The sequence below is a fragment of the Syngnathus leptorhynchus genome, chromosome 18, assembly GCF_054491065.1.
Source record: "Syngnathus leptorhynchus isolate UIUO chromosome 18, UIUO_Slep, whole genome shotgun sequence".
NCBI lineage: Eukaryota > Metazoa > Chordata > Actinopteri > Syngnathiformes > Syngnathidae > Syngnathus > Syngnathus leptorhynchus.
In genome coordinates this window covers 5,259,172-5,275,352 of record NC_141212.1, presented here as the reverse complement: position 1 = coordinate 5,275,352, position 16,181 = coordinate 5,259,172, and the positions used below count along the sequence as shown (strand labels likewise).

Genomic DNA, 16,181 nt, shown 5'->3' with positions numbered 1-16,181 from the left:
AAAACAGTGCTGAACTTATGCAGCCAATCAAATGTGGCGTGTACTTCGGGCGGGACGGTCTGAATACGGAAGTACGCCTACGTAGTTTTGTGTTGTTGCTTTTTCCTTCCCATACGGAAATGTTCAACAAATTCGCAATGACAGGCGGGTTGTTTCCATTTTTTTCCCACTTTAATAGTTGCTGGTAATTTCAGTAAATTCGAAGGTAAGTTTGAAATGTGGTCATTGTTGGTGCGACTCGCATGGCGCATTGACAAATAAGGCCGCCGTGTCTATCGTCAGTTGTATTTTAGTCCGGTAAATGTAAACATTCGGTCAAGCGCTATGTTGTCTACTTTCTGACAAACGTATTCTGTTTTTTATTCAGAATAATGACTAAACCTGTGTTTGCGGAGGTTAGTGAAAGACGCCCGTTGACTTCTGTATACATTTGGTTACGTAGTCCTTTGAGACTTGTTTGTGATTTAGTGCTATATAAATAAATAATATTGTATTAGTCCAGCGTTTCAGTTTTTCACCATCCTCTCCGAATTTATGAGTGCAATTTGTTCATTAGCCACATTTACATGTATGCATAAAACTCTGTCATTAAAATGTATTTTACTTGTGTCATCCTGGTTCAACAGGCCTGTGAGACATGGAGGAGCTGTTCACTTTAGAAAAGGAGGTAGGACGAGGCAGTTATGGTGTGGTTTTTGAGGGTCATGTAGCCAAAACAGGACAAAAAGTGGCTATCAAGCGTCTTCCCTGCAAGGATCCGGAAAGCATTGAACTCTACTTACAAGAACTGTGGGCCATGAGAGTCACAGCGGAGAACCACATCAATGTTATTGCACTGCATAGCTCCCTTCTGCAGACAGGACAAAAGAGTTTGAAGCCCTTAAGGAAGGGGAAGCTACCTTTACATCTAGTCGAATGTGTGCTAAAAGGAAGTGTTGCTCAAAATAGAGGTTCTCAATCCAACACTCAAAGAAGGAGTAACTCTGTGTCCAGACTTCAAGACAGGACCAACAGTCTCTTATCTAACGTCTCCCCTTCACCTCCAAAAAGGCCTTCAAATCGATCAAGGAAGAGGCTTTCCCAGAGAGAGGACGAGGGGACAGGATCTCTGCACTGCTCTGCCCTCTGGCTCGTGATGGAATACTGTGATGGAGGTGACTTGAATCAGTACCTGCTCTCCAGACCACCGGACGACCATGGGAACCATAGTGTGGTGCAACAGCTCAGCAGTGCCATGGCCTTCCTGCATCGTCTTGGTATAATCCATCGAGACCTAAAGCCTGACAATGTGCTTGTCAGTGTTACATCGAATGGTCCTATTTTTAAGGTATGTCCTTCTGTAATTAGAACGTTTATCTTTAGCTTGTAGTTGAACTGTTTTACTCAAATGAACACTGTGGCTATCCAATGTAATGCAGAGAATTGTTATCACAAATTGAAATATATTTTTTTGTTTTGTCTGCATCTGGCTGGTTTGAAAAAGTGTGGAAACATATTTGCTCAAATCGTGCCAAGCTCCAGTTAAGAAGCTCAAAGAGATTGCTGTGATTGATGTCTTTTCCAGGTCGCTGACTTTGGTCTGAGCAAGATGAGTGAGGGTCGGGTGGATGGAAAGCTGACTAGGAAGTACTTTTCTTCCACCTGTGGCTCCGACTTTTACATGGCCCCAGAAGTTTGGGGTGGTCTCACCTACACAGCTCAGGCGGACATCTTCTCGTTAGGTGTGATGTTTTGGGCTGTCTTGGAGAGAATTACATTCCTAGAGGAAGGAACCACACAGGAACAACTAGGTGAGTCAATAATGGATAGAAATTGTCAGGAGAAATAGGAATAGCATTTCTTGACTTTTATTGGAAGAGAGAAAATTGATATGAGCATTCCCTGCTTTACCGGGTAGAGCCCCAACTGAGAGGTCAAAAAGGTTGAGTGTGTGCATGCGTGTGAAATCTTACAGGTTGGCGATGCGGCGCACTGAATCGAGTTTGACTCCATTAACTGGGACATATTAAAAGTGTCAGATACTATACATCATGTGTTCGTCAAGCATGGCCGATTAATCGTTCATGTAAATGGCAGCCAGATGAGGGACGGTTGGAAATTTTGTGAAGGAATTAAAGCGGCACTGTCCCTCTTAATTCAAGATGACATTTGCGTGCAAGTGTGCGTCTGCTTCATCTTTCCCAAAAGCACCGTTGCCGTGGAAATCACAGATAACAATTTGAATGTGGTAATAAAAATTCATTAATTCAAACGCTTGCCTTTTTGTCAGGGTTTTTCTATTAATGAAGATTAATTGAAACTTCATGTTAATGAAAAATGCGTTGGAGCTGTTTTTTTTTTTTTAATTAGCCTTGAGGCTGTATGACGTTCCAATGCAAGAGTTGAACCTTTCATTTTAATGTCGTATTCTTATGACACATTTTCTTTTTTCCCCTCCCAGAAAATATTTCCAGCCAAAGTCAACCTGGTAGCTGCGTGATATGAACCGTTATTCTTTAGTGTCTACATTAAAACATCCCAGGGTCAGCGATACTCTTAATACGCTGGCTCAAAACGGTGACGATGGGAGAGAGAAGAGAGATTTTTAGTAGCATCCCCAAAATGAACAGAGGCCAAATGGAATTTAGCAAAGCACAATCGTCTTTGTCAGGCAGATAATGGGAGAGGCGGCTGAAGGGCGTTTCACAGATGGCTAAAATGTGCAGCGACTTGACTCTTTCCTTTTTCAATAGTCACACATTTACTATATTTGACTTTGCAAAAGAAAGAAAGTGTAGTCATGGATATCGATATTAAGTGCTTGGCGCCTTCCCTTTCTGCGTCTCTTGACATGCAGGATCCTGTGCTGGAAAAGCGAGCACCTATGAAGAATTTGAAATCATCGCCATTTCAGCTTTTCCACTGATATTTCCACCTTTTTTTTAATTTTTATTATTTAACGAGGAAAACAGTAAAACAGTCTGCACACCATTTTATAACTGGGGATAGGTTTGAGAACATTCCAATCCATGTTGAATGGTGTTTAAAAATAAGTTCAGCTGTTCTAGTGGGCTTTTCCTGGCATTCCCTTCCAGGAAAAAACACAATTTTTGAGATCTTAAAGGATTTCACCCGATACCATCGATACCATTTGATGTATGTTTCCTTAGTTTTAGAAGGACGACAAGAATGATTCACTGCGGTTATGTGATCAGATGATGATGTTTTCTTCTAATGGTTCCCTTATAGGTGCTTATATGTGCAAGGGTCGCTGGTTAATGCCACTGGGCGAAGCTTTGTGGGAGAATGCTGACCTCCAGCTGTGTATTCCCATGAAGTGGAAAAGAGCAGCCCCGCTGCCCAGCCCTCCCGGGCCGGCCATGTGTGGCCTGCTTTTCGACATGCTTGCCTCCAACCCGGATTCCCGGCCCATAGCCGACCAGCTGGAGTCCAGAGTGCGAGCGGCTTTGAAAGAGGACTCCCACTGAGACAAAGCGCTCCTAATGGTCAGAGCCACCACGGAAAAAAAAAATTGCCCGTGGAGCCAGCTAACTGCGGCGTTTCCTCCACGAGTAAATAATAGCGGAGATTTGCAGAGAAAGCAAGGCCACATCAAACGATTCAAGGAGAGTGTGGCTGTCAAGTGGCTGCTCAATTTTTCTGTAAGAGAGCTGCTGTTGATCAGACTGGGAGTCGTCATCCTTCTCACCATGTGAGTATCTCCCCCTTTTGTCACCATGAGGTGTGAAATTTGGGGTAATGTTTATGTTAAATTTCCATTGGAATTCCAACAGAGGGCACTTTTTGAAATTTAATTGTGAGGATTCATTTACCATTGAGGGTAGATTAAAAGTATCCTATTCAAGCATGATGTAAACATATTGTTTCGTAAGCAGAGATCCTTTGAAGGAAAAAAACAGCTTCTCCAGCCCACATGCAAGGGAATTACAATGTCTTAATTGTTCCAACCCACTTCACTTGCGTGGTGGCATCTCTGAAGGTTTCTCAGATTCAGGCTGACAGCATAAAGCAAAAAAAAAATTGACCTACGAGTTTATAGTCAGGATTATGCTCATATATATATATATATTCCTGAGCTATATACGAATTTCCCATTTAAAGGCAACCTTTAATTTTGCGCAATCCTAATTTATTACCATTAATTTCCAATTTTAAATCAATCCCATAATTTCTCAACCCTATATCACTTGTAAACAAAACGTTCAAATACTATGATGATGTGATTATATCCTTAAATAATCTATAAACTGACAAATACAATTATATATGGATGTTTTAATGTGATTTAGTTATCTGAAATAGGCTGTACTTTTAAACATTTAATGGAATTTGACCCCCGACTGAGCTGTTGCCTGTACATACATCTATGTCCGTATACATTTATGTAGCATAGATCTTCTGGGAATTCCTGAAGTTGCGTTCGATGAAAGCGTCATGCTGTTGCCGCCGGCCCTTCATTAAAAGGAGCATGTTGGATGTAAAAGTTCTTTTGAATTGTAAGCGAATATAATGAAACCCGAGAGATTACTGCTGTTGCTTTATGTAAATGGATTACTACGTTGATTGCATTTCTTCTTTTTTTTTTTTTTCTTTCTGTTTTGGGTCGAAATTTAATTAAACTAGGTTTTCTTTTTAATTGCCTTAATGTAATGTGTAATCGCTTTGTTCATTGTACACATACAGCATTGCCACCACACAAATTGAGCTCTTAGATGTGCAACAAGAGAGACCACCAAAAAAATAGGTTATACAAGCTTTAAAGAAGTCATTAATACGTGAACGTGTTTGTGTATGGTGAAGTTCATGCGCCACAGTCACAATGAATAAACCGCTGCCAGCGCAACGGAAAATTCACATTTTAGGATTTTTAAAGAGCATAAATTCAGCTGCAAAATTAACTGGTCTAAATAAACTCATTGCAATCCTTGCAGTAATTTCATTAACATGTGTCTGAGTCAGCCCATTTGCCTTTCTAACAGCATGACTGGCTCTATGAATGACAACCATTTCATTGAGCTTTGGGGCTCAAACAGTTATGCTCCACAATTTGGACCGTTGCCGTGAGTGCTTGGATGGTTTATGTTAGCATCTTTACTGTGTATATTAAAAAGGTACATTGAGAGATTAAAAACAAGTACGTCAGACACAGTACTGTAATTTTTACTCATGGCTGCTTTACTGCCACAAATGTCATTTTTAAACAGCGCTGAAGCTGTTAAACACTAGTTCCACCTGTTTCTTTCTGTCAACAATGCAAGAAAAGTTTGAAATCTGTTTTCTACAATAAGCATAGGCATTTAATGACATGAGTAACATGCTTTAAGCTAATGTGGTACTGTAGGAAACGTGGAACATTTGCTGTGTATTTTAAGCAGATTGAATTTCTTTTACCCAAGGTCGGGTTAATGATTTTGCAGATTGGGTTGGAAATCAGAAGATACTCACCATTTCGGACAGGTTTGTGTACTGAAATTTAAGTAAATTCATGTAACATTCTTAAAAAATGTACCAACTAGCGTGGGTAGAGGTGTCAAAATTAATCAATTTGTCTGCAATAACAAAAAAAAATTGAATTGACTATTTTATCAGTCATCATTTAAAGCTATTGTTTCCAAGGGAAGGCAAATTAAGGAGACAAAACAACTTTCTACTTAGGGAGACTCATCAACACTTATTGTATGAGTGTTAAATGTTCTGTGCAACACCAAAGAAATATTAGAAACCACTGAAGTAGCAAAGACCTGCTCTAAGTTTGTGAGTGTTGCAGAGAAGATTAAACTAAAGTGGCTCCTGTACAAGAAAAAAAAGACTCAGCAAGACTGAGAGGGGTGGGAGGGAAAAGCCCTTTGCCATTTCACAGCTGATAAGCACAGTGCGAGCGGAGAGAGAAAATGTGAATGTGGCCGAAACCTCAATGCGTCAGGACTGCAACATCAGTCACGACACGAGCGCCGCATGCAGGAAATTACGCATGGCCCTTCTGATTCAAGCCCCCCCACCCCCAGTACGCTCTTTCAATTGGGACCTATATGAGACATACTGTTGGTGGACGTGTAAGGAATTAGTGCTTTATTGCTCATATGACAAAGGGCGTCTAAGAAATGTGGCTCCACACAGCATTCAGTCAATTTTCAATAGACAGAAAACAGATGGACTTGTAATTGCTGAGGCTGTGTCAAATGAGCCACTAAAACACTCTTATGGGGCAATCACTGACAATGTCCTGCAGGGGCTGGCATCCTCGTCATCGGCGGAGGAAATCATCTCAGAGGTGAATGACCTTTCGGAGGTAAAGTGGGGGGGGTGTTTTGATAATAACGTCAGCAAACTCACAATTATGATATTGACGCACTTTATTCTTAAAAAAAAAAATAAGGGTTACATTTACTTCTATGAAAAGCATTCATATACACCCCATGAAGTTGGATTAAAGGAATGACGGAAACCAATTTATATAACCTAAATAGTCACATATAAATCAAAATGGTGTAATTACACAACAGTTAGCAGGTCAGGACATCGTTCCCGTCTAAAATTAATAACCACTTGGCTCATAATGGGGATATCGTCCATTTGCAGTTTAACCTGGCTGCTCATTCTGGCTCAATGAAGAATATTCTAATTACGTGTCCGTATTACTGACTGAGTCACTGACACATAATTGGGTAGATGAAGCCATTCAATTGTCTGTTCGGAAAGCTTTTCTTAACATTCTGAAATATCAGACTGTCTGTAGATATCAGATACAGAATCATGTCATTTACACAACATAATTTAAAAAAAAAAAACAATCTCTGTCATTGCTTGGAAATTCATGATGAAATAAAACTAAAATATGTGTGTATGGGAGGGGTGATTAAAAATGACTCAAACTTGTTAAAAATGAATTAAAATTAAATTCTGTCTCCATGTGCCATTTGATTATGCTGAAAAAGTCCGGTTTTAGTTCATTTATAGTTCATGTAGAAGCTTCACCATATATGGTCCTTCCAGTTCATAGCCCATCTTCCTGTAGTAGTTTCTTGTTCCTACACCTGGAAAGGAGAAGAAAAACACAAATTTATCGAAGTAAGTGTTATTCATGAAACTGCCAGTAGCCGACAACCACCTAAAATTATTTGTAATTTTCTAAACTGTAGCAATAGACTAAGAAGTCTTATACTTCTAATTCTCACCTGAAATAACCGCCAATTTATTCGAGCCATGTTCATACGTGGCAATTCTCTCCGCTTCTTCCATCAACATCATCCCGAATCCCTATTGAAACCAAAATAAACAAGCTCAGTTAACCTACATTTTAACCACAGGAGTGTGGTATCCGTTTTTGACTAATGTACCTGATGTTGGAACTTGTTGGGGTCTCTGCTACTGACCGGGACCACGCTGCCATACACGTGCAACTCCCGGACAATGGACACGCCCCCTTTCAGTTCCGGCCGGAACGACTGCGGGGAGCAGCGGCGTAGACGCAGCAGTCCAATCAGAATATCCTGCTCGGGATCCTCATAGGAGAGGAAGGTCTCCCAGCTACCGTTGGCTACGTAGTCCCTTCTCACTAGCTCCACCTGAACACACCAGAAAACACTATAAGACCCTTTAATAGGAATCATTTCCGGACTCCTTTCACCTACCTGGTAGGGTCGAACTTTGTGGTGAATCTCTTGAATTCCCACTTCTCTGGTTCTAACATCTCGACACTGCACCCAAGGAAAAATGAAACTGAAGTAAGATAATAGGACGAGTTTGAGCATTCAGCATGTGTGCACATAGAAAGAACAACATTTTATGTTTGCACAAGTTTGCAGCATCATGTGGAAATATAATGCGAAGTTAAGGTAAAGTTGGCTGATAAATGTTGGAGGTTACCAGCAGGTCCGAGGGAGGATGATGATGCGGGTGTTATCAATCGGAATGAACTCAGGGGAGGTACTTCACTTCTATTCTATGCTCCATTGGTTCTGATCTATTCTCGGCAGCTTTATAAATCTGTCCTCTTCTCCTACCACTGCGGCTCAGGCAAATTCCGCAGTTAGCATCAATTTGATCTATGCTCTGAAGTCTTTGATGATCCCCGGTGAGTGTTTGGACTCCTTTTTTTAGTCTTTTGGTTTAATAGGGACGTCTCACCTCAGTGCCCATATCCTTCATTCTGGCTAAGGCCAACTCCCGTAGGTTTCCGTGCTCCACTCCGGAGCTCACCAATGGCATTGGGATGTCCCTAATGGGCGGAGACAGAGCAAATTATTTCAGAAAAGCAAGGACTCTTAAGAGGAATGAGATAACACACAAAAAAAACACACGCACAGCCTTACAGAAGTAAACTTGATGCACGTACCTCTGCACACGATAAACCCGTGTCCAGGGTGGCACCAGTGCAAGGATTCGGGCCACCAGGTCCACCAGGGTGCTGGGTGTGTAGCTCTTATAGCGGCCCGTCTTCCACAGCTCATATAAGCCTGTACCCCGAATAACCAAAGTCGGGTATAGCTTTAATCCATCGGGCCTGAATGCTGGATTCTCAAAAAACTCCTGAAAAACAAAACAGACGAATGTGTGTCAATGTTCTAATTCCTTTAATTGTATTTTAATTAGATACGTATCTTCCAAAATCAATGTTTTACATCTGTGTAATTTTAGATAATATTTTAACAAAAAATGTACAAACTGAACATATTCTATTCTGCTGCAGTAGAGTACAACTGGGGATTATACTGTAGAGTCTATCATTTTTCAAGCATTTACTATAGCTGTCAAGAAACGTTTTTCTCTGAGATTATGTCAGGAGAGATTAATTGAAAAGCATCTCGATATTACAAAAAAAATGGTCCGTGTGCAAAGTTCCTGACACAAACATCACGAGCAAGCAATCCATTGTGTAAAGCGGGCGTCAAAAACCGAGACCACTTGAAGACAGCTCTGACTTATTCAATATAACCAAACAGATGAAGCTATCTAGATCAGTGCAGTGAATCAATATCATTTCTTGTCATTTGACACATTGCTGACTCCTATGATCGGCAATGTTAAAGTTTTGACAAGAATCTTAAAAATAAGTTGTCATCATTGTTCTCACGCTGCCGGGCATAAAACCTATTTGGGGTAGGAATGCGACCAAACTGCAATAATATTACAGTCCTACCTATAAAGGTGTCTGAAGATTATTCGGGTGGCTTTTTAAATCTATATGATATTATTTAGTACTCGTATCATAGCTCTTGCTGCTCAAAGGAGAGAAACCCTGTTAAGGACGTCTCTCCCTGGACAGAGAGCATCTGTAAACGAGAGATAAGTGAGAGAGGTTCGCAAGCTAGAGGGGAATTGTAATCGAATTTCACTATCTGGACAACCACGGGAGACGCAAGGAGGATGCAGAGTTGGGCCACAGACAATTTCTGCCTGCAGTGACTGTCATCCGATTTGACGGCTGCCTCTCTATAAGATCACATTATGAACAAATTGATTACATTTGATTATTATTATGAGACAAAAAGGATATCCCGGCTTCTTCTGGGCTCATCACTACTGGAGCTATGCCAATGAGGCTAGAATTCAATTTGAAAGGATTCAAAATCTTTCCACTGAAATCTCATCTGATGCTTGCGTCATATCGTAAGCGTTTGATTTGTTCTCGCTATTTAGATGATAAAAATAAATAGGATTTCAAGACTGCACCGTGGTATGTCTGTAAGCTCTCCTGCCTTGCGCCATGAAGGTTCTGTTTGGGTTGATGGTCTGAATCTGCGTTCATAATAGTTCATTCACTTCGTAGTGAAGATTCAGGGATGGTTATCTTTTTTTTGTTTTTTATTATATGTAGGGACAAATCCAGGTTTTGAATGATTTTACAAAGTAGTGAAGCACAACTTTCAGGTATAATAGACACAGAGATGAAAGAACATTTGAAAAGTTCAAGAGACACTAAAAAAAAAGAGAACGTGTTTCCAAACGCAGAGTGCTCAGACACTGACTGACAAATTTCCATAAGAGCCGCAGGGGCGTGTCACAATTTCATGCTCAACGATTAGTTACACGTCTGTTTGGCATCGTGTTTCTTAATTACTTAATTTTTTTGAGTTGCTGAGCAAAAAAAGCAACCAAATAAGCAGAAATTGTTTAAGGTATCAAACTGAGTTGCTGATATCTTACAGTCACGCTCCGTTCTAATTCGTCACGTTCGCATTAAAGTCGCGTTTCCAATCAGAGCTGCGGTGAGCCTACTGTTGAGAGACATCTGACAGCCTCGTCTTTTGAGTCACCTCACAGTCGGGATTGACAGTGTGTTGCTATTTTGGATTCTACATGAAGGACTTCTTTGATACTACACCACTGTGCAATAAGTAGTTATGACGCACAGTGAGGTGGAGCAAAATAAGAACTGACGATGCCATGAACAACAAAGCTAATGACTGATACATCACCTTAATGACTGGATATCAACCTGAAAAAAAATACTAAACAATTCTGAGGGACCAGGGAGTAAACATTGCATTAGAAAAATAAGGCATTCTTGTCATCTAGTACTTTTTTTTTTTTTTTTTTTACTGGGAGCCCTAGGATGTAATTTCAGGGTTACAAGCAGAACATTTCGAGGAGTGCAATATAAAATCAACTTGCAGAAAAAATATTCCAATTTCCTCTTATTTATTTACTGTCATACTGATCAGACGCAGTCACTCATCCCCAAAACAAAATTTCTTGCTCCCGCTGCCATGATCTTTCCCCTGCAAAAACAATTTAGACTCATCATTAGCATTTGTCTCTTCAGGGAAAAGTAGGTTTATTGGGTCGAAAGTAATCACTGAAAGGCAATCAGAAATGATGATTTATGAGATAAATTGCTCACGTGAGATATCAATATACTTTTTTGTCAGGAAATATCACTTAAATAATGATACTTGTGTAACGTGAAAAAACATTTTCATGTCAAAACAAAAATATTTGAAAATGTACCTTATTTTGGTACAGTGGCACAATAACAACACACAAAGGCACACTAGTATTTAATCCAGATCGTAACACGACCCCAATATCAACCGCTGTCGCTAGTACCGATACCTTGAAACGAGACTGATAGCAGTACCAATACTGAAAATAATAATGTAGGTACTCACAATGAACTGCTCCACATCTCTCTCTATGCCGACATTGGGCAGGTCCGGCATCATGTGGGCCACAACTTTGAAGCCGGCGTCTTTTGCCAGGTGGAAAGACTCGCATACAGCTCGAACTGTGTGGCCCCTGTAGTACCATGCCCACAAAAAAACAAAAACAGTCTGGCTATGTCCGTGCAAACTCTTGCAGTTAGCCCACTGACCTGTTCGTATCCCTGGCCACATCTTCATACACACTCTGGACACCGATCTCCAGTCTTGTGCAGCCGTAGCCCAACATGTCGCTCAGGTGTCGTTTCAGGCAGTAGTCTGGGCGCGTCTCAATAGTGATTCCTACACACTTGGTGTTACTGCGCTCAGAGTACCTGTGGATGGATACATTTTTTTAAATATTCAAATCAACATAACTTGCATCTTTTACTTTGACATTTTATTTTACAAATTACCATAGTTTGACAGAGACAACATTATTGGGGTAATTTAGCAACATCAATTTACAAGCCGAAAGGGTGCAAGGCTCATTACTCGCAGAGTTAACATTAACCTCGCATTAAGGACATGCAAATGCAACAAAATTAATATGATAGCAAAAAAAATGTGATCGCAAAGCACATAATGTTAAATGAGATATTAATGAGTATTTGCTTTTTGTCAAAAGCAATCTAAATAAATTATTTCGAGAAAGTTTTGATTGTCAATGCATACATACTTTCGTAACATTAAATCAGTACCATCCTTTGGGTTATGATAACAATGAAGGTATATATGTACTGTGAAAGGTGCTTCTTGTAGTTAAACAGTAAGCCAAAAAGCATTATCAGCTAACTCAACATCTTTCAGCACATTATTTTGATTTAATTGCCCCTGACTTTACGGTTATGATGACTGTAATTGTTCTGGTCCCAGATTGTAGAAAAAAAAAGCTTGAATAAACCCATTAACAAGCTGCAGTTTAAAGAAAGTTGCATTGAATTCATTTCTAACTGATACCTAGGACAATTTTCATTGCATGTGGTTGGTATCCAGACCTCACATATTGTCAAATGAGAACATCATTGGGAAAAAAAACAACAACATTTGCTGGATATATTGTTAATACCACTATTGTTAATACCACTTTGAGCAGGTCTTTGTGAAAGATGGATATTTTTGGGGGTAATGATACAGCTCTTATTTTGGATGCTATAAGATTATAAAAGGGGAAGTTGTCGCTAGTCAAACCCAAAAGTTTTTTTTTTTTGGTTTGTTTTTTTGCTGCAACTTTTTGTGAGGTGAGACCTTGATTCGAAATAGGCGAACACAAATATCGCATCATCCTGCTTTGATTTTTCCAATGACCATTAGCTCCCCTCATGCCAGCTCACATTTCTTCTGATTCTGTAGGTGCCGGTAGTAAACATCCATCTTTTACAGTCTGCTGGTTGATCTACACCAATTATAGGAGTTTGTGCTGGCAAGAGGACAATCAGATTGTGTGAAATGAATCAATAAAAAGTCTATTATCTTGGGAGATTATCTCGCCGTATCTTGCTGATGTGAAAAGATTTGTAGAAGCGTGGCCGTGGTGAGAGGTGAGTGTCATAACATAGACACACACACACATCCTATAAACACAAACACACATCACCAACTTGCGGCTGAAACTCCATAGCAATTACTACAATCAAAGCATCTTAACAAGGCCTGCCGATAGCTGATAAGCTTTATATACGTATGTACACACACACACACACGGCAAACACATACATATGCTTGCAAAGTGACGCACAACCAAACCCCTTTTTGGTCTTATCAGTCTTTAGGGAAGTAAACAAACATAGTCTTGTGAAAAAGCTATTATTTGGTTCAAATCATCTGACGTCATCAGCTCCACAACAAAATGGGTAATTCTACTTTGACTTTGAATCTTCCCCAAGCCATCTTAAAAGTCGCTACTCATCCATTCCGAGCAGGCGTGGGCGCAATTTCATTCAAAGTTCAGCACCTCGGTAAGCGAGAAATCAATGGAGGCAGCCCCAAAACACTCCTAGAGACGGCCCTATTTCTCTTGAATTTTGGATCAGACCTCGAATGGAGACTGTGCTGACACAGGCATTAATTAACGTTTCATCTAATGGAATAGTTTCTGTTGTGGTGGGTTTGTGTCAAGAATCAAGGGGATCGGTTTTTGTCCATTGTGTGGTTAGAGTTCAGGGAACAATATATTTTAGACCAACTATGGCTAAGGTAGCATTCAGATAGTTAAACAGCTCTCTCTAGTGTACACATGGAATACTACATTCATTCACTGGGTCAACCGGGTGGCAATTTATGAAATTTATATCTAAAACAAAATGGTGAGGTTGGCTTTTCAATTCCAAGTCAACATCATGCATTGTTTTTAAACATCAATTTTCATCAAAATTGATCAAAAAATAAAAACAAAACATATATGTATTCATGTAATTGAGTGACTACAATATTCATGCAACTTTAGATAGAGGCATTTTCAAATAATTATTTTATTAATTTTTTTATCACATTGATATTGTGGTCGATTTTAGAGTTTCCATTTCCACTGTTATGACCACAAAAAAAAGAAAAAAATAATAATTTTAGGATAGTAATGGGGGAAAAAAATCCCCTGTGAAAGAGGCGTGATGAACATTTGTTACCTTACAGCCTCGGCCACATTGTTTGAAGTGTGTCCAGACAAAGCGTCGTGAAGATTCCTGATGAAGTAATCTCTGTACTCTTCAGGCAGAGCCATAAATGTTCCACCCATCACAATGAATTCCACTTTATCCACAGTATGGCCCAGTTGCTTTAGCTGGAAATCACATAAAATGCAATTAAGATTTGCAAAAGATAACAGTTACAGAATACCCCAAAAATTATTAAATTCATATTAGACGGTAAACCAAATAAAGTTTCACAGAGTCTTCCATTGCTCACATTGTGAATGAAAAATACGACTTCTGCATTGTTGTACTTTGGGAATTCAAAACAGCTCAACAAGCTGAATGGGAGGAAAATTTGTCAGGAAAGTAATTGGCAAACTGGGGCAATAAAGTTATGGCAACAGTGTCTGTTTACATGCCCCTCTTTGACCAGTTGCATCAACCACCACGCCAAACACGTTTGACTGACCTGCTCCACACGATGCCTGGTCTGAAGGTAGGGATCGTATCGCGCTCGAATGGCTCTCATTGACGTGGGCTAGGACAAAAAAAAAAAAACATCAATTAAAAAATGGTTAAAAAAATAATAATACCAAGACAAATAAAAATAATATGTAATAATAGTAACAAATAAAAGCACCCGTTTAGTAGCATTTATTTGTAAAACTATAAATACTGCTGTTACTACTGTGGCTCCTTATCATCAGCAGTTAAATACGGAAAATTAACGTTTGTAAAACTTCATCTTACCTCATAACCAGTGTAAGATTGTGTGGAGTATTCAAAGTCTGAGTCCGGCCCACCAGGGCAGTACCTACAAACGAGCATGACAGAACATGATGATAATAAAAAAGACTTCTCATCTAAAAAAAATGTGAGTTGAGGAATACATAATGGGTACAGTGCAACTAATTCTGTACAGAAGATTTACGGTGAAAAAGTATTTGACTTCTTTGGATTTTTGTATCACATAATTACCATATATTGCACGAATCCTACCTTCAGGTAAAATTATATAATACCTAGCCAAGGAATTGGTTGAATTTGTTTATGGATGTGAGAATAGTACAATTTGAAACGAGTTGAAGGCAGCTGTCACTTACACACAAATGTTTCCGGTGAAGCTGATGTGTGGACAACGATGTGGTTTGCACATAACAGCAACAACTGCAATCTGTCAAGAGACGGAAAAAACACCAACATCTCACTTTTGTACAGATTACAAGGAACTGTACATATGAGGTTAAAGTAATGTGAGAGCAATGTCAACATTGTTAATTACGATTCAGAGAGCTTCTTACCCCACTAGCAGTGCGGATCGGTTTGGCCTTTAGTTTGGGGACCAGAGCACGGCGATATTGTGGAGGAACGGCAGCTATAATATCCACTAAACGGGGTTGAGCCTCCAGGCCATATTTAGCAGAGGTCTTTGTTTTCAATCTGTTAGAAAATATTTGAATTGTGTCAATGGCTGCAATGGGTGATATTTGTTGAAAGTTGAAACTTCATGATTTTTTTTAAATTTATTATTCACAACACCTTTGCTCAGACTTAAAGAATATCTTAAGAGTCAGGTGTGATACATACTTGTTAAGGTTGATGTCTTTTCCCTCTTCGTGTGCTTCAACTAACTGTTTAATGACATCGGCGATGGTCATCATCATTAGTTCAGCTCGACTGAGGTCACCTGTCATGCAGAAATATCCAACCACAGTATAACAATTGACCAACTAATTACAAATTAAGACAACACGCCAACGCTCACTGTGCACATTTGAAGCGATATTTAAAACGATGTAATCTTGTGGCAACAAAACATTGACAACTTTTTATTGAAACTGTACAATTGGTAACCATGCTTCACTCGTTTTAATCATGTGGACCTGTTAGCATTATCAAAGAGCTCCGGGTAGCCCAAGCAAGAGAAATCCGGGTAGATACTTCAAACACTGACTTAAACTCACTCTTTTTCTTTGGCTTGCCCATTCTTTCGTATCGGTTATTTGGCTGTATTCAATTGTGAAAAGAAATTTACAGATGCATGTTGATCATGCTTGCTGGGAAAAAATAGTAAACAACACGTTGCATCAGAACACGGCTTGTCGTTCACCAAGTGGGACTGTCGTAAAAAGGCGTAAAAGAGCGTCACAGTAAACCCATTATGCACAACCAGCTAAACGGGTTGACTATACTTGAATAAGATAATAACGTTTTAAAATTGCAATCACTTAACTCCTTAATGCCTCTGATGTCTACAGTGTGAGTCGTTTTTTAAATAGTATATTAATAGAGGATGGAGGGGACACGCATTCATTTTTGCTATAGTCCACAGCAGTGACCAGCTCAAGTAAAAGTTGTTTTTTCTACAGTGTATTTATACAAATAAACAAACAAATCACAAGAGCTCCAC

The 16,181-nt window shown here is 39.6% G+C and overlaps 3 protein-coding genes across 4 annotated transcripts in view; 2 read left to right on the top strand and 1 right to left on the bottom strand.

The window, feature by feature from the left end:
* The first annotated feature begins 35 nt into the window (after positions 1-35).
* LOC147042579 (serine/threonine-protein kinase PDIK1L) lies at positions 36-6,791 on the top strand. 2 transcript variants are annotated; one of them, XR_015068909.1, is made up of 5 exons: positions 36-205; positions 627-1,327; positions 1,565-1,790; positions 3,229-3,691; positions 6,230-6,791. XR_015068909.1 is itself a non-coding variant. In XM_085937857.1 (4 exons), the coding sequence occupies exons 2-4, from the start codon at positions 638-640 to the stop codon at positions 3,465-3,467; spliced, it is 1,155 nt and encodes a 384-aa protein (XP_085793983.1). In that variant the 5' UTR covers positions 36-205; positions 627-637; the 3' UTR covers positions 3,468-4,645. The 2 variants fall into 2 exon arrangements, 1 of the variants encoding a protein (XP_085793983.1); XM_085937857.1 differs by lacking the exon at positions 6,230-6,791 and having other exon boundaries at positions 3,229-4,645.
* Positions 6,342-15,900, bottom strand: elp3 (elongator acetyltransferase complex subunit 3). Its single transcript, XM_085937853.1, has 15 exons — positions 15,736-15,900; positions 15,359-15,458; positions 15,073-15,211; positions 14,875-14,945; positions 14,522-14,585; positions 14,241-14,309; positions 13,766-13,920; positions 11,315-11,476; positions 11,112-11,238; positions 8,336-8,529; positions 8,128-8,218; positions 7,632-7,697; positions 7,338-7,565; positions 7,176-7,257; positions 6,342-7,034 (listed from the first exon to the last, which is right to left on the bottom strand). The coding sequence occupies exons 1-15, from the start codon at positions 15,755-15,757 to the stop codon at positions 6,952-6,954; spliced, it is 1,653 nt and encodes a 550-aa protein (XP_085793979.1). The 5' UTR covers positions 15,758-15,900; the 3' UTR covers positions 6,342-6,951.
* LOC147042574 (kinesin-like protein KIF13B) overlaps positions 12,668-16,181 on the top strand; it is a 47,129-nt gene continuing 43,615 nt past the window's right edge. Inside the window, exon 1 of the mRNA XM_085937850.1 lies at positions 12,668-12,682. The gene's annotated coding sequence lies outside the window, so the exon portion shown is untranslated. The remainder of the gene's footprint in view (positions 12,683-16,181) is intronic.

Coding starts and splice junctions, on each gene's coding strand:
- LOC147042579 (XM_085937857.1), top strand. CDS start 638: ATGGAGGAGCTGTTCACTTTAGAAAAGGAGGTAGGACGAGGCAGTTAT. Junction 1,328..1,564: donor CGAATGGTCCTATTTTTAAG/GTATGTCCTTCT, acceptor TGTCTTTTCCAG/GTCGCTGACTTTGGTCTGAG. Junction 1,791..3,228: donor AACCACACAGGAACAACTAG/GTGAGTCAATAA, acceptor GTTCCCTTATAG/GTGCTTATATGTGCAAGGGT.
- elp3 (XM_085937853.1), bottom strand. CDS start 15,757: ATGGGCAAGCCAAAGAAAAAGA. Junction 8,219..8,335: donor CGGGTTTATCGTGTGCAGAG/GTACGTGCATCA, acceptor TCCGCCCATTAG/GGACATCCCAATGCCATTGG. Junction 7,698..8,127: donor TGAAGGATATGGGCACTGAG/GTGAGACGTCCC, acceptor CCTTGGGTGCAG/TGTCGAGATGTTAGAACCAG.